The sequence below is a fragment of the Trichoderma evansii genome (genome assembly GCF_050947405.1).
Source record: "Trichoderma evansii strain SZMC 28006 chromosome Unknown GGI43scaffold_19, whole genome shotgun sequence".
In the NCBI taxonomy this organism is placed as follows: Eukaryota; Fungi; Ascomycota; class Sordariomycetes; order Hypocreales; family Hypocreaceae; genus Trichoderma; species Trichoderma evansii.
The window spans coordinates 607,791-631,202 of NW_028145187.1; the positions used below are offsets into that span (position 1 = coordinate 607,791).

General features: G+C 46.6%; 9 protein-coding genes across 9 annotated transcripts; 2 read left to right on the top strand and 7 right to left on the bottom strand.

The window, feature by feature from the left end:
• The first annotated feature begins 865 nt into the window (after positions 1–865).
• GGI43DRAFT_134519 (uncharacterized protein) lies at positions 866–2,426 on the top strand. The gene is made up of 5 exons (XM_083199221.1): positions 866–1,085; positions 1,145–1,329; positions 1,386–1,695; positions 1,754–1,907; positions 1,970–2,426. Exons 1-5 carry the CDS (start codon positions 1,037–1,039, stop codon positions 2,367–2,369), a joined length of 1,098 nt encoding a protein of 365 aa, XP_083057940.1. The 5' UTR covers positions 866–1,036; the 3' UTR covers positions 2,370–2,426.
• GGI43DRAFT_134535 (uncharacterized protein) lies at positions 2,427–3,548 on the bottom strand. Its single transcript, XM_083199222.1, has 2 exons — positions 3,247–3,548; positions 2,427–3,179 (listed from the first exon to the last, which is right to left on the bottom strand). Exons 1-2 carry the CDS (start codon positions 3,421–3,423, stop codon positions 2,484–2,486), a joined length of 873 nt encoding a protein of 290 aa, XP_083057941.1. The 5' UTR covers positions 3,424–3,548; the 3' UTR covers positions 2,427–2,483.
• Positions 3,549–3,967: 419 nt separating this feature from the next.
• Positions 3,968–6,740, bottom strand: GGI43DRAFT_134557 (DNA-binding domain-containing protein). Its single transcript, XM_083199225.1, has 4 exons — positions 6,463–6,740; positions 6,301–6,389; positions 5,299–6,217; positions 3,968–5,239 (listed from the first exon to the last, which is right to left on the bottom strand). Exons 1-4 carry the CDS (start codon positions 6,598–6,600, stop codon positions 4,103–4,105), a joined length of 2,283 nt encoding a protein of 760 aa, XP_083057942.1. The 5' UTR covers positions 6,601–6,740; the 3' UTR covers positions 3,968–4,102.
• A 775-nt stretch (positions 6,741–7,515) lies between these two features.
• Positions 7,516–8,901, bottom strand: GGI43DRAFT_134544 (NAD(P)-dependent alcohol dehydrogenase). Its single transcript, XM_083199224.1, has 3 exons — positions 8,485–8,901; positions 7,989–8,421; positions 7,516–7,919 (listed from the first exon to the last, which is right to left on the bottom strand). Exons 1-3 carry the CDS (start codon positions 8,771–8,773, stop codon positions 7,634–7,636), a joined length of 1,008 nt encoding a protein of 335 aa, XP_083057943.1. The 5' UTR covers positions 8,774–8,901; the 3' UTR covers positions 7,516–7,633.
• Positions 8,902–9,932: 1,031 nt separating this feature from the next.
• GGI43DRAFT_412409 (uncharacterized protein) lies at positions 9,933–12,846 on the bottom strand. Its single transcript, XM_083206837.1, has 4 exons — positions 12,702–12,846; positions 12,284–12,573; positions 11,683–12,219; positions 9,933–11,627 (listed from the first exon to the last, which is right to left on the bottom strand). Exons 1-4 carry the CDS (start codon positions 12,781–12,783, stop codon positions 10,425–10,427), a joined length of 2,112 nt encoding a protein of 703 aa, XP_083057944.1. The 5' UTR covers positions 12,784–12,846; the 3' UTR covers positions 9,933–10,424.
• Positions 12,847–13,014: 168 nt separating this feature from the next.
• Positions 13,015–14,328, top strand: GGI43DRAFT_412410 (uncharacterized protein). The gene is made up of 2 exons (XM_083206838.1): positions 13,015–13,537; positions 13,600–14,328. Exons 1-2 carry the CDS (start codon positions 13,245–13,247, stop codon positions 14,231–14,233), a joined length of 927 nt encoding a protein of 308 aa, XP_083057945.1. The 5' UTR covers positions 13,015–13,244; the 3' UTR covers positions 14,234–14,328.
• On the bottom strand, positions 14,323–16,354 carry GGI43DRAFT_134603 (peptidase M24, structural domain-containing protein). The gene is made up of 4 exons (XM_083199226.1): positions 16,150–16,354; positions 14,928–16,090; positions 14,786–14,872; positions 14,323–14,727 (listed from the first exon to the last, which is right to left on the bottom strand). Exons 1-4 carry the CDS (start codon positions 16,190–16,192, stop codon positions 14,671–14,673), a joined length of 1,350 nt encoding a protein of 449 aa, XP_083057946.1. The 5' UTR covers positions 16,193–16,354; the 3' UTR covers positions 14,323–14,670.
• Positions 16,355–16,381: 27 nt separating this feature from the next.
• On the bottom strand, positions 16,382–18,445 carry GGI43DRAFT_412414 (alcohol dehydrogenase family protein). The gene is made up of 7 exons (XM_083206839.1): positions 18,211–18,445; positions 18,093–18,147; positions 17,885–18,031; positions 17,231–17,795; positions 17,150–17,178; positions 16,989–17,081; positions 16,382–16,929 (listed from the first exon to the last, which is right to left on the bottom strand). Exons 1-7 carry the CDS (start codon positions 18,290–18,292, stop codon positions 16,833–16,835), a joined length of 1,068 nt encoding a protein of 355 aa, XP_083057947.1. The 5' UTR covers positions 18,293–18,445; the 3' UTR covers positions 16,382–16,832.
• Positions 18,446–18,610: 165 nt separating this feature from the next.
• Positions 18,611–21,905, bottom strand: GGI43DRAFT_134629 (uncharacterized protein). The gene has a single exon (XM_083199227.1). It carries the CDS (start codon positions 21,771–21,773, stop codon positions 18,771–18,773), a length of 3,003 nt encoding a protein of 1,000 aa, XP_083057948.1. The 5' UTR covers positions 21,774–21,905; the 3' UTR covers positions 18,611–18,770.
• Between the last annotated feature and the right edge of the window lie 1,507 nt (positions 21,906–23,412).

Below are 23,412 nucleotides of genomic sequence, written 5' to 3' on the forward strand. Positions count from 1 at the left end.
AGCCACATGGAAGTTCGGATCGAAGTACCGTACGATTACGACGGTCAACAGTTTACGAGCTCAATCAATTATTTCCGCATCAGTCCAATATCTTGTACCGATAATATTGGCTTCCATCATGCCTTCTTTCATTTGACTACACGATTCATGTAAGTTGTAATTATCATGGCTATTAAACTCCTACATACCACAGATAGACCACCCGTCTTCATGATGGTCAACCCTGCACGCTAACCATCGCTCTTTGTGCAATAGAATGCAAAAATGCAAAATTGCAACCACCTTTTAAACTCAAAATATGTTATTCCCATCTAATCCCCTGCGTGCATTCCACACCAACTCATTCGCCACCCGGTATTCTGACCCATTAGCAACTTTCTCCCTCTGTTCCTTTCAGCTTCTGCCCTGCGTGTTCTCCGATCTAAATTTGAAGTGTGGGGAACTCCCTCTCCTGCCCTGCATGTGTTTCTTGGCGGAAGCTGTGGACCGCGTGTGATTTAGCCATTTAAGCGGTTTTCTGTTAGTGAGCGGTAGTATGATTCAGTACCGATATTCTAGAGTTTATACTTTCCCCCGCATAGAGCATAATATCGTTATGTATATTTGCCCTGCGTGTGTCGACTTTCGGCCTGTGCAGGTCCGCTGAAAAGAGTGAGGAGATTAGCATTTTAGTAGCAAAATAGCGGCACGGCATGTGGGAGGGGTTCGAAGCGTCCAATTGTATTGAGCATAGATATCGAAATTCAACACTAGCTCGTGATGAACCCTTAGATTATTTGGTTCCGATGTACTCTTTTGGTGGTATTCGGCCCAGTCGAGCCCGAAACCAGGTCAGAATGAATACTATAGTAGAAATAGCAAGAGTATATGAAAGGTGGATAGGCCCGTATTAAACCGGTATATAAACCTATCTTAGCATCGCCTTCTATTCAGATACCGCAACGCAAGCTTTATTCAGAATACTCGGCTATCTGCTTGTTAACCACTCATTCTTTTCTCGTTTTACGAAATTTATTTGGCAATCATTGTATATACAATGGGAAGCAAGGAACCTCAAACATGGCTCGACAAGCTCGAGGAGCAGCGTAAGCTGGCTTTACACACAACTCTGAACACGACAAGTTAAAGCTAACCGGAATCTTAGTTAATGTTGATGTTGACTGGATGGACCCTGAATACATCAAGGCCATGCCAATCAAGCCGCATGACCAGACCAGTAATCAACTTTGGGTTGATATCCAGCTTGGCCATCCATCCAACGCCGAACTGTTAGTCGAAACTACGAAAGAGCTACAAGACCAGGGCTGGCTGGCTATATACACGAGAATGGTATGTTTTATCTCTTTTACCATGACAAAAGTCTTTCATCTAACGACATAGTCCAGGCTGTGTTGATGTGCAAGAAGAATATCGACTTGATTCAAGGCCGTGTCTTGCTTCAAACCCTTCCGTCCAAGGCGTACGATACACAAGCGACTCTAGATCATGCTCGGCTGTACGACCAGGAGTTTGCGAGGGCCAGCATTGGCCGAAACCGATACTGCATCAAGATTCCATCCACTGGACCAGCCTTGAATGCGGCCAAAATTCTGAGCTCCGAGGGAATCCCAACACTCGGAACAGCTTTGTTTGGCCTCCCACAGGCCATTGCCTGTAGCCAAGCGGGTATGCTGTACATCAGCCCATACTTTAATGGTTTGTTAAAAGCTCTCATATTCTGTGGTATGCGCAACAAAAGCTAAGATACATCTAGAAACTAGAGCACACGATGATTTATCGCTTTGGCCCGACGTTGAAGATCCTGCGACCCAACATCCCATGAGCGCTCGAGTCTTCCAAATCCTCGAAACGTATCGGCGATTATACAAAGAGACTGGTAAAGAGCAGCCGCTTCTAAAGAATGCCAGGTGAGATACATGAAATATCAAGGCTCCAAACGCCGAATCCATTGCTGAACAATTTTTTTAAGCTTCATCTCTGCCAAAGAAGCCATGGCAGCAGGAGAATTGGGCTGTCACTCTGCTACCATCTCTCATACTGTCTTGGACCAACTCGCCAAGCTCAAGTATGATGGTACCAAGCAGCCCGGTGAAGGTGTACCCAAGCCTGTCCATGTTTACAAGAACGCTCCTCCGGTTCCCGAAAGGCTTCGCAAGTTAGCCAAGATCGATCCCCTTGCTGCCGCGGCGTGGGATGGCAAGCTGGCTAGCACCGATATCGACTACCTCGCCAACGGCGGCGCAGAACTCGCCAAAGCAATTGAGGCTGACCCTATTACGAAAGAAAGATTGGCGATCGCTTTAGAGCTCTTCACCGGTGGTGAGAACAGGAGCAAGGATAAGATCGACACAGCTCTTCGAGCTCTATGAGTGTGCCGCATAGAGGATTATTTGGTATCTCTAGAGTGTATGGATGCCCTGGCTATTGATGCCGGTAGTGGCGGGGGGAGTAGTTTCAGATTCTTCAATCTGTAATAGCTGTCATCAACCATTATAAATATATGTGTCATTATGGAATGATGATGAATCGCTCATGTGCATCATTGCTGTGTTGAAATGTAGAGTTTCTTCATCCAAATTATTGGTGGCCATGCCATACGTCATTGGTAAGTGGGTGTAGGATGATGATTTGTTGAGTGCATCGGCGTGAAACTCGTTATTTAAAGGGATAGAGATGGGCATAGAGAAACTCATTTCAGCGGGCATCCATGGAATTCCCGTGCTCGATGATGTTGATGTTGGTGGCATTTCTGTCTCCGCTGCTGGAACTAAGACTACCTCGGGTGGAAGCTCATGCTCTGTAGGCGTAAATGAAGACTGTTCTTCTAAATATATTGGGCCGTTGCCTGCCGCTCCCTGCTCTTCGCCGATTCCAATAGATGAAATGCTGGTTCTCAGCATCGAAGTGTCTACTTCGCCCATTATTGGTATTGAAACAGTCTCAGGATCATCAGCCACCACTCGGGCTTGATGGACTTCAAGACCAGCGTTCAACCGCCATGTGTTTAGCTCAGAGAGGAGCTCATCGCGTTCGGCTGCAAGACGATGAATCTTCTGGTCAGATTCGGCTATTCTCTGCTGCTCGGCTTTGTGAAGTGCAACGCTTTGGTCGATTACGACGTGTTTGGACAGTCGGTTCGGGTCGGTTGATCGCAATGATGGTATAAGGCTCGCAAGCGTCTATTGTTCGTATTAGCTATGTACGTATGTGCAGAGAAGGGCTTTCCGTCGTATTAGGTCTACTTACTGTCAATCGCTCTTTGAAAGCCTCCCGCCGAGATCTTTCAAACACTCGATGGGCTGCGCGGTCATCTGCTGTCCAGTTTCTGATGCGCTTTTTCTTGTTTCTGTCGGGCGGCGACTGTGTGTTCGCCGAAGTGCCCAGATCTGCCATGGGAGGCGAAGTGTTGTCTGTGGATGACATGCCAGCGGCGGAAATGCGACAGGGCGCTGTCAAGATGGGTGTAAAGGATAGCGAATCTCGATCGCAACGTCCTCAAGTAGACAAGAACCTGTACGTATCCTCAATAGTCTCGATAGCCTACTGTCCCATAACTATCGAGGCATCGTGAGATAGCAAAGAGGGGAAGCATGGAGTTGAGTGACGGCGGTGGCGAGGCTGGGCTATTAGCGCTCATGTGCTCAGGTGCTCACGCTCCAGCGCTCCAGCGCTTCTAGCGGCCGAGTTTTAAGCTCCGAATGGGAATCTGGGGTGCATGAACCGCTAAGCCTACCCCGGCGGGGGACCTCCGCTGAAGACTCAGCTGACCATTTCGCGACGGGCGGCAACGTGACAGAATGACCCTGCAACCTACCTGTAAAGATGTACTTTCATTCTCAGGACAAAGGGCTCTCGATACAATCTGTTCCTGTAGATATTCAAAGGTGCTGAGCATTAGTAACGCAAATTGGGGGGAGTCTCTCTATTTAAAACTAATCACTAGATTTGGTCTGAAACAACTCATCTCAGCTGATGCCAGATGCCAAATCTCATTCATAGCAACGGCAGCGGCAAATAAAAAAGCATAAAAATCCGGCATTAATTTAATGTAGGTATTCGTCTACAAGCGCTTCTAGAAAATTGTCGTTGCGCCATTAGAAAATCATTGCAGTACGCCCATATCCCCTTGATACCATCCAGACATATCCGTTACTACGTCCAATCCACCCAAGCCCCCAAAACTATCATCCATCATACCCATGCCTCCAAAGTCTTCTGCATTCATGAAATACGACAGCCAGTCCGTCGACACGAACGAATCCAGCGTCGTAGTCGGATAAGCAGGGAACTCAGCAACCATATCTGGAAGATCTGCAAGGGAAAGCGGCTGCGACCCCAGTGCTGGTTCGCCTGGAGGCAGCAATCCTTCTCCTGGAGCAAGAATTCCATCTGCCGAAGCGACAAATCCATCTACCGTAGAGACAAGTCCGTCTCCATATGGGCTATTACCAGATTGAGACGAAATGCTGGTGCCATCAGTCATGCCCGTTGATGCCGCGGCGCTGCCAGATTGAGAATCGGATGATGATAACAACGGCACCCCCTTTGGAAATTCTTGCCGCGGAGAAAATCGTCTCATGGTTGCTGAGAAGATTCGATCCAAGACATCGCGGCTCCGCTTTGCCTCGGGCCAGTACTCTCCAGTCGCACTAAGAACATCCGACGCGGCCTTGAGAGACTGGGTCAGGCAGTCAAAATTAACCTGGTCGGCAATGCTGTCTGGTGTCCAGACGCAGTAGAAGATCGTCATAATACATAAAAATAATGAGTGGACAGTAAGCCATCCGTAGCGTAGCTGATTCTCGCCATATAGCTTTGCGTAGAGTTTGCTACACGCAATAGCACTGCTGAAACATTCGCCCATGGCCGCTTTCGTTGGCCGTTGAAACACGGGATTGGGGCGTAGAATAAGCATCATCAGTTCGTGGTATCGGATCTCACAGAGATCATTCAAGTAAGTCATGCGCTCGCCTTCTGGGTGTCTAGGGATCTCTTGTCGCCATTTTCGCACGCGGCTTATCACATCCGTACGCCATGCCGACATGTCGTGAACGGCTGGAGTTACATAAGGTGGATAGTTTCGATCGGTACAAAATATAACAGTTTTGATTTCAGAGCTGAGTCTGGCGTATTTGAAAAGATGAATTGCGCTTGACATGGTTGTAAGGCTTCCGGGGGGTCTCGGAGAAGGCCGTACTCCTTCCTCAGTCAACTCATCATCGTTCACGTCCAAGGGTGTCTATTCAGCTCACGTGTCAGCGAAAACAGTCCGGTTTGTGAGGACGCTTGAAAACCTACTCTTAATTCACATTGCTCGTCGAAAAAGCCCAGCGGTCGTCCCATTGTGGTACAGAGCTGTCGGTTCATAGCATATGTGCACCAAAAGATTCTCGTGCGTAGTTCGACTTGAAGAGGATTAAAGTGGCGAGGGTTCCGAACCTCGCGATGCAAGCCTAATTCCAAACATGAGGCCAGCGAATGGTAGTGAAGAGTCCAGAGATTCAGCCCTGATGATGGGTCATGGAGTGTATACATCTCCAGTAATAAAAGACATTGGCAGGTAGCGAGGGATGGCGTTCTAAAAACAGTATCCAGACGCTGCAAAGCAGACGCATAATAACCTTCGCCCAGCATATGCCGCCGTGAGCGCCGACCATAAATCGTGGCTCCGATTGCCAGAACCATAAATACATGGAATTCTTCCAGGGGTTCCAGGATCGCTCCATTATAAATCTTGTCAATAGTGGCAAGAAGAGTTGGCTCGTGCAAGAAAGGAAACTGGAGATGAACGGAATCGAGGTATATCTGAGTGAGGAATAGGGTTTGTCTCTTGTCATTCGGGAAATCTTTCGCTTGCAAGTCAACTAAATCTCCTGGTAAAAGCTCGCCTTCATCATTGCATCCGGTGCCACGAAGGTTTACTGTCTCAATATCTGCAACATGCGCTAAGCCTGCAAGCACGAATTTGGTGAAGAAGATACCGCTGGAGGGACCCAAGTATCGAAGATCTGAGCCACCGGAAATAGATACGAGACTCATTTGCTCCGTTATCTCATGGGGTGAGGACTCCTCTGGGGAATCTTTGGAATTCTGGCGCGTCCGGCCTGCCTTAGCTGGTGATGGCCGTCCCGGCCCTGAGTTGAGGTCGACATCTGGACATCTATCACGAACAATGGATTCCAGCCATGAAACTCGCGATTCAAGGTCCGTTAGATAGCTGTACAAGGTTAAAGAGAGTTAGTTAAGCACACTAGCAAGCGCAGCAACAAGCGCCGCCCGGAGTTGAGGTTGAAATCTCACTTTCGAGGTATCTCACGAGAGGTACCGCCATCCACGCACCGGACACCGGCCTTCTGGCAGCCTGTGCATGCCGGTAGAATTCCATCACACTAAATATATTACATTGGTTAGTCAAGTTCGTGACGGCCACTTCGAACGCAGCCTTGATGCAGAGATACGTGCCCGAATCTTCCTCTTTTGACATCTCACACATGCTGCGCTTATCCGAGCACGAGTCCTCGCTCTTCTGTGAGTGGGTTGAGCGGCTGGTTGCGAATCGCGGTCTGGAATCGAGTCGCTGGGACTGGTTCTTGGCTCCATTCCGAGATATTTCTTGGGAATATGAATGAAACTCTCATCCGAGAGAATTACTTTAACTGCTTCGAGGACGCTTTCCTAGTGAGTGAGCGCCCAGGCCCTGACTTTGTCTCATGCGGCTTGAATGCGGAGCTTACGGGGGGGCATTCATTATGAAGCAAAGTCGATTGTCACGTGAGAGTGAGATTATTTATTCGCCTGTCGGCTATAAGATGCGCGGCATTTGTCAGCCCAGGAACTAATAAGGTTTGCTTAGGTAGCAAGGTGCGAGTGATCTCTTCTGTTTTCTTCGATGTGTAATATTGGCTACCTTATTCAAAATTCAAAAACAGTAGGACTCCGTATTCATTTCGTGTTCATAACTTTTCCTTTGACCTTGGGGAGCTGATAAGCCATCTGGAAGCTCTGTCTTTGAGCTTTCGGAAACAGCTGGTGAGCTCATATCTCCTGGTATTGCCACTAGGCCCATACTAGTGATATACGTGTACTTATGACACTACTACGGTAGCAGTTTAGGTAGATGTACTAGTAAGTATATGTAGGCGTCAGAACGATGATGTAAGCTCGCGGCCTTCTTAGCAGCTAAGAAAAGGCACGCCGGGTTAGTAGTTGAGACATGAATCGTCAGAATGTCACTTATGATATCATTGTACGTTTTGGCCGCAATGAGCACATATGATAACTAATCGAAACTGATGGCAAAAGAGAAACAAAGGAAGAAGAAGAAGGAAGAAGGAGGGAAAAGAAAACTAAAAGTCTATGGTTATTTATACATGGAGGATTTAATGAAAGGAAAGTCATTAGCTTCGAAACTCATGTTGTTAGCGCACTGCTAGACTAGAGATGGTGAGATCAAGACTAGTGTTATAATAGTCTATTAAGTGCCAGAATGCCTGGCATCTAAGTCTAAAGATAGTCTATATTTAAGCCCAATGTTATTTTTTCCAAGTGTCTATCGCTTGACCAAGAATTCATTATATCATTATCAAAATGAGAGATCTTTTTCTCCTGTTGCTCCATAATTGTTGTCAATCCCCTAGTTCTGTGCAACGAGGACCGCGCGGTATCGGACGTTGCCCTCAACCAGTCTAGCCATGGCATCAGTCATACCAGCTTCGTTGAGCGGGAACTTCTCAATCTGAGGAGTAATCTTGTGCAGAGCGCAGAACTTCAGCATCTTTCGCATCTCAGTTGTAGAAACTACGACTGAGCCCTGGATTCTGATACCCTTCAAGACAAGGTTGAACAGAACGATCTTAGAAGGGGTGAAGTCGACTGCGAGAGGGTAGAGTGCGCTGTTAGGTGCCATAAAAGGAAGGATGCTAGAAAATTATCAGTCAGTATTAATGATATAATTGCTCTGTTGGTAGACTTTTAAGTTGGGAACTTACGCATCGTAGTCGATCTGTGCATTTCCGCAGAGTAGAAGGTGGTTGATGGGCTCAATCTTTCCTTCGAACTTCTCTCCCCGGCGGAGTACGTGAAACTCCTGAGCGCCAAAGTCAAGAGCCTCCTGACGCTTAGACTCGCTGCTGGAAAAGACAACAACGTGGCAACCCATAGCAGCGGCCATCTTGATAGCAATGTGGCCCAAACCACCAATACCCATGATACCAACTCGGTCAGTGGACTTGATTCCATACTGGTCAAGCACAGTCCAGACAGTAGCACCTCCGCACATCAACGGAGCGGCATCAGCGGGGTCGATCTCATCGGGGATCTTGAAGACACAGCGGGCATCGAGAACAGCTCCGTGGGAGAAACTGCCAGTATCGAAATCGGAAACGCCATATGCGACAGCCTGAGAGCAGTACTGGTCCCAACCTAGAGATTATCATTAGTATTGCCCTGCATTGCAGCCAGTCTTGGATATGAGCTGTGACTTACCAGTCAAGCATTCCATGCAGTTACCACAGACTTGGCGAATGTAGCCGAATCCGGCGACATCACCGACCTTGAGGTCCTTAACAGCAGGGCCGACCTGCTTGACAATACCGACACCCTCGTGTCCGAGAGTAATGTCGGCGTGTCTGTAGTGGAGGTCGGTGCCGCAGAGGCCGGAGTGGGTCATCTCAAGGAAAACATCATTGGGACGAAGTTCTCTGGTAACAGTCTTGCGAACTGGGGTCTCGCCCTCAGCACCGCGGTAGACGTCGAAGGTAACCTGGCCGCTCATTATGATTGTGTTGATGTGATGTTGTGAAATCGAAAGGTTGATAATTATAATTATATGTGTTGTAAAGCTGAAAGACTTTGGAATTGATGTTTTGAGGTATTTAGTTTATGAGTGTTATTATTGTTGATTGTTGATGTTCTTCTGGCTGATCCAAGTTGTATCGAGGGGGCCGGCCCGCGAGTCTTTAATACTTGCATCGCGGCAATTGTTCAACCATCAATTGATATCATTTTTCGGCGTTTCCAACCTTAGCACCGATGAAACACAGATTCCAAGGACAATTACAAACACACTTTCACATTACCGAGGAAACCCACCCCGTCAAAGCGTCTATTTTACAGCTACCGGAAGATCCCATCGACGGAAGATGTTCCTTGCGTACGGCATGTCCCGAAAAGGTACGCATTAGGCTTAGTGAGGCAGCGGCCGTAGCGCGATTGCTTCGAGAAAGTTTCTAGGCCATAATCGAAAGAAATTTTCAGAGCATTTTGCGGGTCTGCTAGTGCTCTAGTGACATCATGTCCGAAATCTGATTATCTCATCCCCCGAAACCCTCGATTCAGCCAATAGAAAAGAGACTTTGTCTGTTATGAAGTTTCGAGTTGCGTTATCAGGCTGTGCAAACGTCTAAGATAACGCAACGTGCTATAACAACCTAGGAAGTCAACGGACCTTTTCGAGTAGACGCTAAATGATGGAATCAACAATTTTTGCTCATCTTACGTAGCAGACAAGTACGAGTAGAACTGATACAGAGCTAGATAATCATCACAGAGAATCATCGTGTACGTATGTCCGTATATGCACTCTTCATTTGCAGTGGATACTCGCCACAATATAATTGATTCAGATTCTGAGTGCTTTTGAGCCAATTTACAAGTAATGCCGTCGTGTACGAGTACAAGTGCATGGGTACCTACCCGGCTGGCATTGTATACAATGGTTGGTTCGCTCTCACTAGTAGCTGTTAAGGCAGCCAAGTCATGGAATGCAAAGGACAGAAATCGAAACCATACGAGTCAATTTTCTTGCAATCTGAGAACAGGGAGGTGCGAAACAGTAATGGGCTCCGCTAACTGAGAGCTTCGGCCAGCCAACTGAGGTATAAGCGGGCCGCAAAGGGGCTTTAATACCGCGGGAAAGGCGCTACACCTGAGCCGCATTGAAAACACATCCGAGGCTAAATATTTAGCTAGTGATAGAGGGAAGGGAGAGAATGCCTCCACGCCAAATCACATTGCATAAGGGATCAAAGATACAATCTAGCAGAGTTGGATGCTTGTGCACAATGAACACCATAAATGTGTTTGATCTAGCAGTATACGAGTACGGACTATCCACTTGATTACTCCGTCTGCGTCCAAGGCACCTCGTAGTCACTTACTAGGGTAGGCTATTATTTTAGCGGAATATCGATCGGCTTTTCCGTCTGCAGTCACCATTAAACAGAACCCACTTAGATATAGCGAAGCTCAGTCAATCGGATAAAGATTCACTCAGGCAGATGAAGAAAGCTTTTTTATACGAAATGAATAAATATACAGAGTATCCATCATGAGCAGAACTCAAGAGGATGGATATGCACGCTGATTCACAGGTGATGCCATGTATAATGGTGTAGTAGAGCTAGATACAACGCATCTGGTATTAGCTAGAAGTCAATTAAATCTTCAGGAGACATTTCATCGATGCCCGGCATCAGGTCCCAGTCGATGTCGGTGAGAATGTTCCACCCTGGGTCCCAGTCTATCGCTGCCGAGGCGAAATGGCACTCGTCTTGCGCGGACCCCACTTCGGCGCCTCCCATAAACCCGCCGAGATTGGCCCGATCAAGTCCGCGATGGCTAATATATTGTAGCGAAAATCCATTTAAACTCCAAGGGTTGTCCGCAACAGAGTTATTAGCTCCTGGGTCGGCTGAATAATAAGAATAAGGAGCAAGAGGAAGAGGCGGAACAGAGATTTCTTCGCCGTTATGGCCGACCGATTGCGATAGGTTTCGGGGATTACTGGATTGTGCGTGGCGAGACCGTTTGCGAATCACTGCGCCGAAATATGGTATCACGACTTCCCGATGTTCATCCGGTGGCTCGGGCCCTTTCACGCTGAGCATTTGAAGTACCTTTCGACACTGTGCTGCAACTTTGCAGTCGCTCCTGAGCTCTTCTTCGAGTAAAATCTTGTCGGTAGCCGCCACCAGCTCCAGGTCTTCTTCCACGTTTGGTGAGAGAAATGCGGCGCTGCAATGGAAAGTCCCAACAAGAAGAACAACAGCGGCAGTGAAGCAAGCAAAATCCGTTGTCTGACATTCGAATAAACAGTAGCCCGACTTGTTCCTGTAGCGCAGCACCCGATATCTCCTTAAGATCTGTTTTGCCGATTCTATACAGGCCATCCTGCTAAAGTAATGGGGTGAGCCCACTGATGAGTCTACTAAAAATGGCAAGTGAAGATATAGCTTGACCCAATAGAAGTATAATTGTTGTAATAGTTGTTCTCTGAGATTGTCAGACTCGAATGACTGTGATTGTTCAAGATCATTCGGGATCATCCACCAATCTTTGGGTAGGGACGACGCAGTCGATTCCAGTTCTTCATCCAGTTCTATCGCTTTTGCGTAAGAAGGCTTGCCAGGAGTCAAATTTCGGTCAATAATCTTTCCAGAGATGACGGCACAATTGAGAACAAAGTAAAATCCTTGGGACATTCCGGATGCCGTAATAGCTGATTGATAATGGTTGTCGTTAAGGCCATAAGGCAAACCTAGCAACATACTACTGAATCGATCGCCATGATAAACTGCAGACCACAGCCTCAGCTCCGTCGGAGAATAGCTGCTTCCAATGCATACACCCTGCGCATAGTCAGATAAAGCATGAAATGTTAAATTAATCAACACAGAGACGAACCATCAGCTGAATTGCACCTATACCTTTCTTCCATACAAGCCATGATCTCTTTGGCTGGCCGCAATCAGTATATGATTTGGCAAGCAGTATCAGGCATTCCAAGCCTTCTATAGTTGCTGCATAGGTAATATCTGAGATCACAAGTTCATCTACGAGGGTAAACATGTAACGGTGCTTATTTAAGCTCCTCGCAAATGCAATGGCGAGAGCGCCTATGTCAGCTGGGTTGCTGCTTGTATAGGTTCGCTTTGCAAAGGCCTCTATTGTCTGGGACGGGGCTTCTGAAATGGCGTATGCTTTTTGACGGAAGCTGTTCCACCACGACCCCTTCTCGGCCAAGACGGACATTATCGTGTCATAGCTCGGCAGCATTGAACGTAAAGTGGAGCATATGCGTGCGGATTTACTACCGAGAGGGTGATCAAAAGAAAACCGCAGATTCTGACCTCTGTCTGACAGTCGGGTGTAAGCCGATTCGTTAACCGTTGACAGCAAAGCGGGAGTCTCGGCCGCTTCGGGTTTTGCCAATTTAGAAAGCTATGTACAACAGTTAGGGTCGAAGGGCAAATATTCTTCTATTTTTCCAAACATCCAAATTTACCTTGGCGTTGACTAGCAAGGAGACGATCGGTGCAGAGTCGATCTTTTCTGATAGTATGAGATCGGATGTCTCCGCATCTTCAAAAAGTTTCTCGGGCTGATTAATAGAAGTTCCAGTTTGGCTTTTAGATCTTATCTCATTAGCAGGGAGTTTACGGAGATTATCTGGCTTCGATCCTGAAGAGCTCAGATCCTCGCTGCCTTGTTCAATACAGCGCGCACCACGCGATTTGCACAAGATGCACTCGCGATCTCCGGGCGAATAAATACACCGTGTTTTACGTCTTCTACCTGGTAATCAATTATTAATATCCGCTAATTTCTTATTAAGCAATCTTCTGTATGGCAGAGCATAGGTAATGGGAGCTTGTCATATGCAAGTCATCTGTAATTGGTAACTGCATGTGGTATGTACGTACATTCAGTGCAGCTTCGGGTTCCCTTCCGCATCTTCTTCGCTCGATGAGCGGGCAGGTTTGTATGATTTCGAGAGTCCTCCATTTCGGATGAAATGTTTGGTATGAGTTGAAAGTACAACTCGTATTTACGACAAATGAATTCCTATCCGGATGTATGATATAGGAGTAAAGCAGTCGTCCGCGGACGAAGTCAATAATGGACATCATCACTCTGATTCGTCCGCTCACGTGATCGGAAATCTCCCTCAACTCTGCTGCTAACATTCATTTGGTCCGCATTTTCGTCCATTTTGTCGGTACTCTCATTACATTTCGGATCTAGCTCAACAGGCCAAGGTTTACTCAGTGAAGTAGCGATGTCTGGAATAAAGGTGATGGCTAATGCGCCAAGAATAAAGAACATATATAAATGGCCCCCAGAACCATGGTAGAGATGAGCTTCATTACAATCCTCACATTCAATAACAATATTTGATCATCGCTTCTTTTTATTTCAATTTGTGACACTCTTTATCTTCAAATACATTATCTATTTGCAACAAAATGGCCCCTCTTGTATTCCTCGTTACAGGCGCCACATCTGGCATAGGCGCTGCCTTGGCACAACACATTCTTCTTCGTGGTGATAAAGTCATTGCAAGTGGTAGAAAAGTCGAACAACGACTTGGCCATCTAAAGTCTACATCAGATAATATTGCGCTTCTGGAGCTTGATATAACCGCTGGAATCACAGAAGTTAGCGCTCAAATACAGAAAGCGTGGAACATATTTGGGCATATTGATGTGTTGATGAACAATGCTGGCATGTCGGCTGCAAAAACCGTCGAAGATGCAGAGTAAGTTTTACTTGCTTAGAACGTTTGATAAAGACGGCTTACTAAATGATGGTTGGAAATAGCGATGCGTATGTGCAAAACATGTTCCAAGTCAATGTCTTTGGGCAGATGCATACAACTCAGGCCATTTTACCCTTGTTTCGCGCCCAAGGCCATGGCTGTATTGCATTTACCTCCTCTAGCTCAAGCTGGATGGCGCTGCCGACAATGTCCCACTACTCAATGACAAAGGCAGCTCTTAGTGCTTTCGCAGAAAGTCTCCATAAAGAAGTCTGCGATTTGGGTATTCGAAGCGTCGCATTCGATTGTGGAGGTTTTATCACTAATCTTATGCAACCCCGAGAGGGAGACCATGCTGCACCCACTTCTGACACTACGGAGGCGTATAAACCTCTCCTTGCAGGATTTCTTGGCATGTTTGCAACCGATCCTATGGGGCTTATGCCAGGGGATCCCGCAAAAGCTGCATCTACAATGGTTGATATTGTGAAAGAAGAAGGAGTCGCAGCTGGCAGGCCGTGGGCTGCTCGCGTGGTATTGGGCTCAGATGCGTTTGATGGCGCCAAGCACCGGCGAGAGGAGGAGCTGAAATTGCTCAACGATTGGGAATCAGTTAGCGCGAGTACTGATGGACGAAAATATGTGCCAAGAGACGATCTTCGGAAGTACACTATTGTGACTGGTGTACAGCTTTGATTGTGGATATAGAATGTATATATATTGATTAGCATAAAGACAACTCAGAAACGATATATGATGTATGAGCGCATCTTCTACTATAGATTACAAAATGTAGATTCGAGCGGTAGTAAGATAGACTTTATTTTTATTGTAATGACTGTGTGCCATCTAGAGAATATCTTATTTTATATAGGTTGTTTTTATCTTTTTTTTTTGTGCTTATGGGTGTTGTCTTCAAGTCAGGTCAGGTCAGCCAAATGCTCCCAACTTTAAAAGATGCTTTATCCCAGCGCATCATTATTGATTTTAATAAAAATGGTGATCAAATTCATGTGAATGAAAGTAGCGAATGAAACGGATTTAAGCTTCTGCTTGTATTTTTCGATCGGCTGGTGTTTCTACCAGGATCGTTTAGTCGGGAAAGTGCCCCGACTCTAAGAACTTTCTCTCAATCAGTAATCATCCCCGCGGCTAATGACCTCCTTTACGGTAGGTCTGAGCAGGATAGTCTTCCATAGCTCGTTAGTAGATATCGCTAAAAAGTAACATAACAAAGGCAATGCTTACATGCTCGAATTGGGCCGAATACGACCCTTTTTTGTCAACCAAAGGTGGGTAGTCTTCAACGATGCCATTTTTCACGAGAGTGTTGAGCTGTCCGAAATGTCAGTTATTTTAATTACAGAACCTGAGAGTTGATGGACCATACACCAAGTAGATACTTTTCCTGGCCGATTCTATCCAAGTAGCGTCGGCAAAATGGAACGGTATGGAAATTCTTCTTGATAACATTCAAGAGTGACTTGGCCGAAGATAGACGCAAGTCCACCTTTGGTGCATCGCCGCGGAGGGCGTAATGAGAGACGTCTCCATGGTCGTATACCCAGCCATTACCAGTACTACCGAAAGTCTCGATGGCAAAGATATCACCCTCTTCCATCTTGGTAATGTCGTCCGATTTTACAGCTGGGATACTCTTGGTACCGTGGATGCGATACCTCAAGATGCTGTGACCTCCTATGTTGCGAATCGATTTAATCGGATACGTGGTCCCGTTGATCTCACATTCGTAACTCTCCATGGTTTCTTGGATGTAACCGCCTATCTCTCCAAGGCGAACATCAATTCCTGCCTCGCGAACGCCAGTATTCGTGGCGTCTTTCACAGCTGCAAGAAGGTTATCATATTTATGATCAAACGCCATTGTGAAGGCGCTGTCGACAATGCGGCCATTGACATGCACACCAATATCAACTTTAAGCACGTTATTTTGCTGAAGTACAGTCTTGTCGCCTGCGTTTGGACTGAAATGAGCAGCAATCTCATCGATATTCAAGCCGGTCGGGAAACCCATGCCGGCAATAATTGAACCCCCTTCAGTTAAGCCGTCGTGCCCCAAGAGTCGCCGAACGCTATCTTCAATGCCGTTGGCAATCTCAGTGAGGCTCTGACCGGGCTTAATATTCTTCTGCGCCCATTGGCGGACCTGACGATGCGTCTCGGCCGCCTGGCGGTAGTCAGAAAGGAAGTCATTGTTCATGTTGTCCAAATGACGCTTTTCTTCGTCAGTAGTGCGATATAGATTCTCATCTTTATATTCGACCTCTTCGCCCTTTGGATAGTTATTGTTTGGGAATAGCTTCGATACAAGGATCGATGGAGGCTCGGTCTGAACAGCCTTCTTCTTCTTCTTGTTCTTCTTCTTTTTATTCTTTGGCTTTTTCACGTCGCCACCCTCACCGGTGGTAGCCGCGACTTCAATAGTATGTTGATCCGGATCATCATCCGAATCTTCACCAGACTGCTCTGCAGCGTTTTCTTTGGCAGCTCCGTTGGTATGAACGGAGCTGGTGACCTTTACAGATCCTTGGCCTATTCAAGGCATTAGCTAAGTAATGCTCGTCGGTCACTTCGGAAAAGTGCAAACATACCGTTGAGCATCTTGCGCTCATCAGAAGGTGTTTTGGCAGCCATTTTACCGGTGTAATAGATGCCTGAGATTTTACAGAACAGAATTGCCAAGTCCAATATCAGTCTCTCCTTTGGCTGTATCTATGAATTTCTGCGACATGTAATCCGAAGGGCGTGGGTTTCACAATGATGCATTTACTGAGAGTAATCAGAGGCGGGCATGCAAATAAAGAGACATTCTAAAAAACGGGGTCTACTCCAGAATCCAAATTCTGAAAGCCACTGCTGCTCATCTTGAACACTTTAACCAGGGTATAGGCTTTACATTTTACGAGTGAAGTATTTTATCAAAATGCTTCATTAGTATGGGTAATGCGCACTAGCTTCACTAGAGCTATGCTCCAGTCCTCTGGCGTAACATTCCTTAGTAGTAGACCTAAGCGCAGCTGCTTCTCTGCGTATTAGTCGCTAGCAAACACGGCGGTAGATGGGATTTGGCGTCCAACATGAAGAGCATGGAAAGCGAATCGAAAGGACGAGCGACCAGCCGGAAATTTCGGGGGTTATATAATGTAAAATTAAAGACTTTTTATTTTTTACCTTTCACTGCTACCTTTTCTCCTCCCATACGCAGCATAAAAGAAGATGAAGCTTCGTAAATCAAGACCTAGTTTGCAACGTCGTTTGCTACGTTGGCCTATAACTATGGCTTGAAGACAACTTTTTGTACCTTCATCTCGTCAAACAGTGTATAGCCTTGAACGGCTTCTTGAAGCGGCATGACGTTTTCAAACATGAATCTACCATTTTTTGTTAGATCATTTTCTCAAATATGAATGCGATGGGAAGGATAGTTCACCCAAAAAGTTGCTGCTTCTTTTCCAATAGGGCGAGAGCCTCCGGGAAAATGCTGCGGACGGGGCATCGACCCATCTGTAAACGAACATTTTTGCTATACGTAATCATCTATTAGCATTCTGCTCATTTTTCTTTCTCGCCTGGATACAAGTCTGTACTAACCCATATGCTTCATTGCCTGACCATGGAATCTGTAGGATATTAGCGTCGAGCTGAGTCGTATCTCATTATGGAGAAATTTACCTCGGCATTGTGAACGCCAATGCTGCTAATACATCCGAAAGGCCTCAAAATATCAAAAGCTGTCCTCAATGCTGGCGAAAGTCCAACAACCTCAACGACCAAGTCGGCGCCTCTTCCTTCTGTAACCTCTAGGATTCTGGCCGTCATTCCTGCTTTGTCTTTGACAAAATTGAGAGGTTCAGCGCCGAGTTGCTTCGCTTGTTCGAGTCTACTGTCCACGCTATCAATAGCAAATAGATGTTTAGGCTTCAATTCGGCTGCTGCAACAATCGCACATAAACCAACAGGGCCACATCCAATAACAACCATGGTGGATTCATGTATATTGAGAGTTGGAGGGGCAAGACTAAGCGCAGACTTGACGCCAAAAAAGCCAGTGGGAAAGATGTCTGCCATTAGAATGAGGGCCTCGTCCGAGATCGAGGGCGGTGCTTTGTAAGTAGTGCCATCTGCAAAAGGCACACGGACGTATTCGGCTTGGCCGCCATCGAGCTTGACTGAGCCAAAGAGCAAGCCTTTCTCACAGCGCGCAGAAGCGCCATTGAGACAGTAAAAGCATTTGCCACTGACGGTTGTGTAAGCACAGACGCTTCTATTCCACGAGAGAGAGTAAAAGCATATAAAAAACATTATAACCAAGATACAGGTACATACCACGATGCGGTAAAAGGGGTCACGACCTTGTCACCAACCGCAACTGACTTGACAGCTGAGCCTATGGCTACAACAGTTCCTGTGAATTCATGTCCCATAATGAATCCAGGTTGCGGTCGTTCATGGCCGCGATAAACGTGTAGCTCGCTGATAGGGCATCCTGCATTAGCTGGTGATTTTCTATTACGTTGGGAGAGAAAAAACTTACGAGCCACAGAGAGCAGTCGCGCTCACTTTGACAATGATATCTTCATCATCTTGAACTAAATTTAGTTATAGAATGCTCTTTTCACATTTGCAGGTTTGTCAGCTAGTTAGTGACGTACTTTGAGGCACTGGCCGATCCTGAACGGAAACACTGCGGGGCCCGCCGAAGACGACGGCCTTCATTGTTTTAGGCAATGCCATTTTGGAAGGGAGAGTGTAGAGCTGTTAATAACAGAGGGCCTTATATGCCTTATATGATGATTTTTTAAAGTTGTTTGAACCGTTTCAATTGCTATGAGGGGATTAAATGTGGACAGAACCGCCGTCGTCAGTATGGATCATGCCATGCAATTGTGTCTCTCCACAGAACGCGTTCTCAACTCTCAACCCCTCTTAAGCACTAGCGCACTAGTGAAGCCATTGCCGAGGGTCGGCCAATCTGCGGAACAATTGAAGGGTTGAAAACAGCAATAAAGCAATCAATTGAGGCAAGCTCTGGGGCTCGTTTTCATCTCTCTATAGGTAGAATATGGATATAACTATGCATTAATACTAGATAAGTTGAACAAGGACACTCGAATGGGCGACAATGTGCTGGGCTCTTTGAATTCAATGTTCTTAGCTATCTATACGCCAGCTGTTTCTCTAATCTCTATAGCTACATATATACACGTCTGTCCTACTCAACCTGTTTCCATATCTGCTCAAGTTGAAACATTTGCATCCACTCATCTGCCCGGTTTGCATTCGCGAAACCAGCTTGCATGTTCTGGAACGCTTGCGCCCCCTGTGCGCCTTGGTTTGTGTCATACCAGCCTAGCTGACTATTCCCATGAAGGTGTCCGTCTGTAGCGCCAGATGCAGACAATAGCCCATCCATACCGTTGTACATAACGCTCACCAGACCCTGAGTCATCGCGGCTTGCATTTTTATTTGCTTCATTCTGCGAATCATATCCATCAGTGGAACTGTTTGGGTATAAATCTTCAGCCTTTGATTTGCAAATTCGGTGAATTCGGTGACCTTAGCATCCGATTCGGGAGAGCCTGGGGCGCCAGCGTCACACGCTTGCAACCACATTGTGCGCATGCGAGACGACCATATTTGACAAATCTGAGGGCGCTCATCAAATCCTTCCTTTATAGGCACTGAACTGCCAAGTTTAGTGTCGATAACAAAACTCAAATAGCAATCATGACAGAACAAAGCGCCGGGATAACCCCACCAGTTTGTCTTCTCGACTGTTTTGAGCACAGGGCAAACAGGAATTGAAGCAAACGTCCGGACATAGTCTAAGTAGTAACTAAAAACTCCTTGATCCATCGACTTGGCATACATTCTCAAATATTGTCGGAATCGGGGGCTCGCCACGCAAAAATCGCACACTAGAGTGGCCTCAGGATTTCGTCGTGCAGGCCCGAAGAAGTGGCCGACTCCGCTTGTTCTTAGAATGGACGTATAGCAGCTCTCACAGACATCAAAGTTATCACACCCTCCTTGAATTGTCCACCAGTTGCCGCGAATAATCCCGTTTGCCGTACAAGGGGGAAGTCGACACGCAACTTCTGCCGAGCTACTAAACACAGACCAGTCGCGCTGCTCAATTGCATTTTCCATGGCCCACATCAAGGGGAGATTGGTTTCGTGTAGTTTGCAGGTCCATAGTTGAGTAAAATGATTGATGAAAGAATCCAAGTCCGTTTTCATGTTATATACTTCGAATTCCCTTTCGAATCGCGTAAGAACAACTCTATCCATATAACAAGCTTCACAAGCCTGCATATTCTGAATCTTGCGGCGTGGCATATACCAGGTGCAAGAGTTTGACTGTATGTCTTTCCCTTCACATTTAGATAAGGAGAGACGGCGAGTGGCTCCGGCGACAAACCCGGCCCAGTCATTTCGCTGCGCCATTTTGACAACGGCTCGGGAGATGTACCGCACAGCAACATCGCAGGACCATTTCTCATTCGCAGGCTGCTGACGATGTGGAGAAAACTTGCTTTCAAACGGGGTACCTACTATTCGATCCTCGTAGCAAGCCTCGCATGTGATGAACCCGTTGATTTCACTATTGGACATCCCATACCATTTAATTTCCTCTGTAGCCATAGTGGGATTTGCACCTTTGCATGCCTTTATGCTACCACGCTTTTTCATGAAGAGTCGCATCGCGTCCATATTGCCTGTACGAACAGCCTGAGGCCACATAACCTCCTTTACTCTAGGAATCCAGAAAGAACAGGAAGAGTAATAATTATCAGGTCGCTTTATCTTCTCAAACTGGCTTGCCAACTGGGTAGATTTAATGTCATCAGCGTGGCATTTCGTGCAGATTAAGAAATCCGGTATGTCAGGTAAACGATACCAGTACAGTGAATAATCCAACGCCCTTATTTCTGGACAGCAGGTGATAACTTCCAGAGGCGGCCCTGTAGCACGAATATGCGGTGGAGGCTGCGGCGCATTTCCGTCCAACTGCCTTGCAGAAGGCTGTGGCTCTAAATTACCTCCCAAAGGATTCATGTTGAGATTAACCATTTGTGTGGAAAGACTAGCCATGGGATCTGCAGATGGCACTGTAGTGGACGGCTGTGTTTCTTCCGGATAGGGAGTTGGCCTGGTATCATTTGTGATTTCAGTTGATGAGGTTTGAGTAGGTTGTGGTTGGTATGTTTGAGGAATCATATGAGATTCCTGTGCTTCAGGCGATGCAGTTGAGTTCGTCCGAGGAAGACGGGATGCCAAGACTGCATGCTGAGAATCGAGAGCTATAGTGGGCCTAGGTGGATTCTGATCTTGACTAGTTTGCGATTCAGACAACGGTAACGACGGTTGATGCCCATTTTGCGATACTGTAAATTGCTGTCCTTGACTTGCTGGATTCGTTGTTAGAGGAGGCAGAGGAGCCGGGGGTGGCGGAGTATAATAGATGGTAGAGGTGCTTTCAGCCGGAGGACGAGTTGACAGTGGCGGGGGAGGAGGAGATGAAGGTGCATTCGCTATTTGCTGCTGAGGTGGTGAATTTATATTTCCGTAAGGTATATATTCTCCTGATGCTGGTGACTGTGGTAAAGAGGGAGGCGAATTGTGTGGTTCAGTGGGCGTATAGCTCGTGTATTGATATGTTGAGCTTTGGGGAGGCGTAACTGATGGAGGGCCATATGTGCTTGGAGGAGTCACAACGCTGGCAGGAGGGTTATTGGAATATGTGGTAGGAGGAGGTGGATAATACGTTTGTGAACTTTGAGTTTGTGCATTTTGAGCTGGATTATATGGGGGGTGTGGGGAGTAACCAGATGGACTCTGTGGAAGACTTTGTGGAACTGGGCGGCGGGGAATTGGAGGAGGAGCATAGGACTGAGATGGCCTCTGAGTAGATGCTGCCGAGACAGCGCTGGGGTTTGTCGGTGCCGGCCCAAGCGGATAGCTGGCATGCCTAGGCGGTGGTGCACCTGGAGGCGGGTAATATGGCGCCGATGCAGTTGTCAATGTATACGATGATGGTGGCGGTTGATATCTATACGGAGATTGTTGCTGCGGGCTCATACCATATGGGTATTGAGCATTGTTTTGCAGTGGTTGGCCGCCTGTCTGCCGAGGAGGGAGTCGAGGAGGGAGTTGAGGGGGCCCCGATCCATTACCGTATCGGGGAGGTAGTGGTGGTGGATAGCCCGACATTCTGTTATAAGCTTAAATGATGCTCTCTATGTGTGAATTGCTTTTGCATAGATCTCAGAGCTACGCTATGATGTTTATCGAGATATTAGCTGGATGAGGATAGTTGGCATTTTGAGTGATTAAATACGAGCTGATGCTACTAGCTTATAGTCTGAGCAAACGGGTTAGGATATCTTGGCCCTTTCGTGTAGCGAATGGGCGATCCGGCGGCTGGGTCAGCCTTTAGCGGGGGAAAACGCACGGAATGCATCTTACTGACTCGGCGAGGCTCCCACGCCCTTCCGATCTGCTCAAATAAGCCTTGCCCACACGTGGTCACAGGGATACGGACTAGTGAAGCGCTACACTAATAACATAGAGTAAGATTCTTGTAATAAAAGATCGAGAAGCCACCTGTATGCTCCATTATCAACATCAACCTAGCACACATCTTATTACCTATGCTAAAATCAAATCCAGGGGCATGCAGAGGAGCTATCCCGCCGCCGTGCGATTTGTCTTTCCCCAAATGTAATGTGTTCCTGTCTCCATGTTTAGATTTCATTCTTATTAGTTCTGGGCCTGCTGATACTTTATGACGCACTGCATCACTCAAAATGCATTCCTGTGGTCCCATAGGGGTCAGGTGAGGCAGAATCTTTGCATATTGGCTAAATCGATTCAGCCGCACTTGTATGTGCTCGTATTGGGTGCTTATACATATGTAATTGCTTACAATTTTGTTTATCTTATCTTCCAGTGCCGCTTGGAAAAGCGGGAATTGTTTGCGTACAAAAAAGCCTGGAGAGCTGTGGGGCGTAACACACTAGTTGATTACTCCGTACTCCGTTATCTGATCTATATTCACTGCTTCTGATCGATTCGACTTTGCGGCTGCAAGATAGAGTGTCGTAATATCAGTAATCATTATTTTACGTTTCTACTATTTTTGTTAGTGTCATTCATTATATAGCTTCTCTTCATGATGTGCCCAAAAGACTGTAGAGAGTAGACTACATGTCAACTGTTGACCTAGCATCTCTTTCATACGGATCATTTTTTGGTAAAGTCAAATAGAGAATATCTAGAAAGGAACATTCAAGATATATAGACTAGTAGCTCAACTTTCTATATGTGCAAAGCGATAGTAGGGATAGGCTGCTTCATATTTGGTGGCGCACTTAACTCATTTGTCGATGAAGACATCGGTGCATCGCAGGTGGCCTTGGCCTCTCGTTCGTTGTAGGAGGTCTAGGTATTAAAACGACGGCTGGCAGCTCTATGTTTAATAAGTACCAGTTAATAAAGCTTGCATTCGAAAATAACAACAGCAGACTCGGATTTTACATGCTCGACTTCTCAAGAGTCTTATTAAAGCTAATGACGGTGCTGCGATAACACCAATATCGAATGATTCAGCTGACACTTTCTTTCGCGGACTCTATTCTCAGAATTGTGTGAATAACAAATTTTTAGTCAGTCTTTGGTAAGGGCCAGTCGAGTCCACTCTCATGTTACCAGAGAGGACCCGTCTCAATGACCGAGGTTAATGGGCTCAATTTAGGGTTGTTATTGGTTTATAAAAAATCGAAAAAGCTATAGTGCAGAGAGTTGCGGAACGCCTTCATCCGCAGTGGACCTTCAGAGTACACACTGGGCG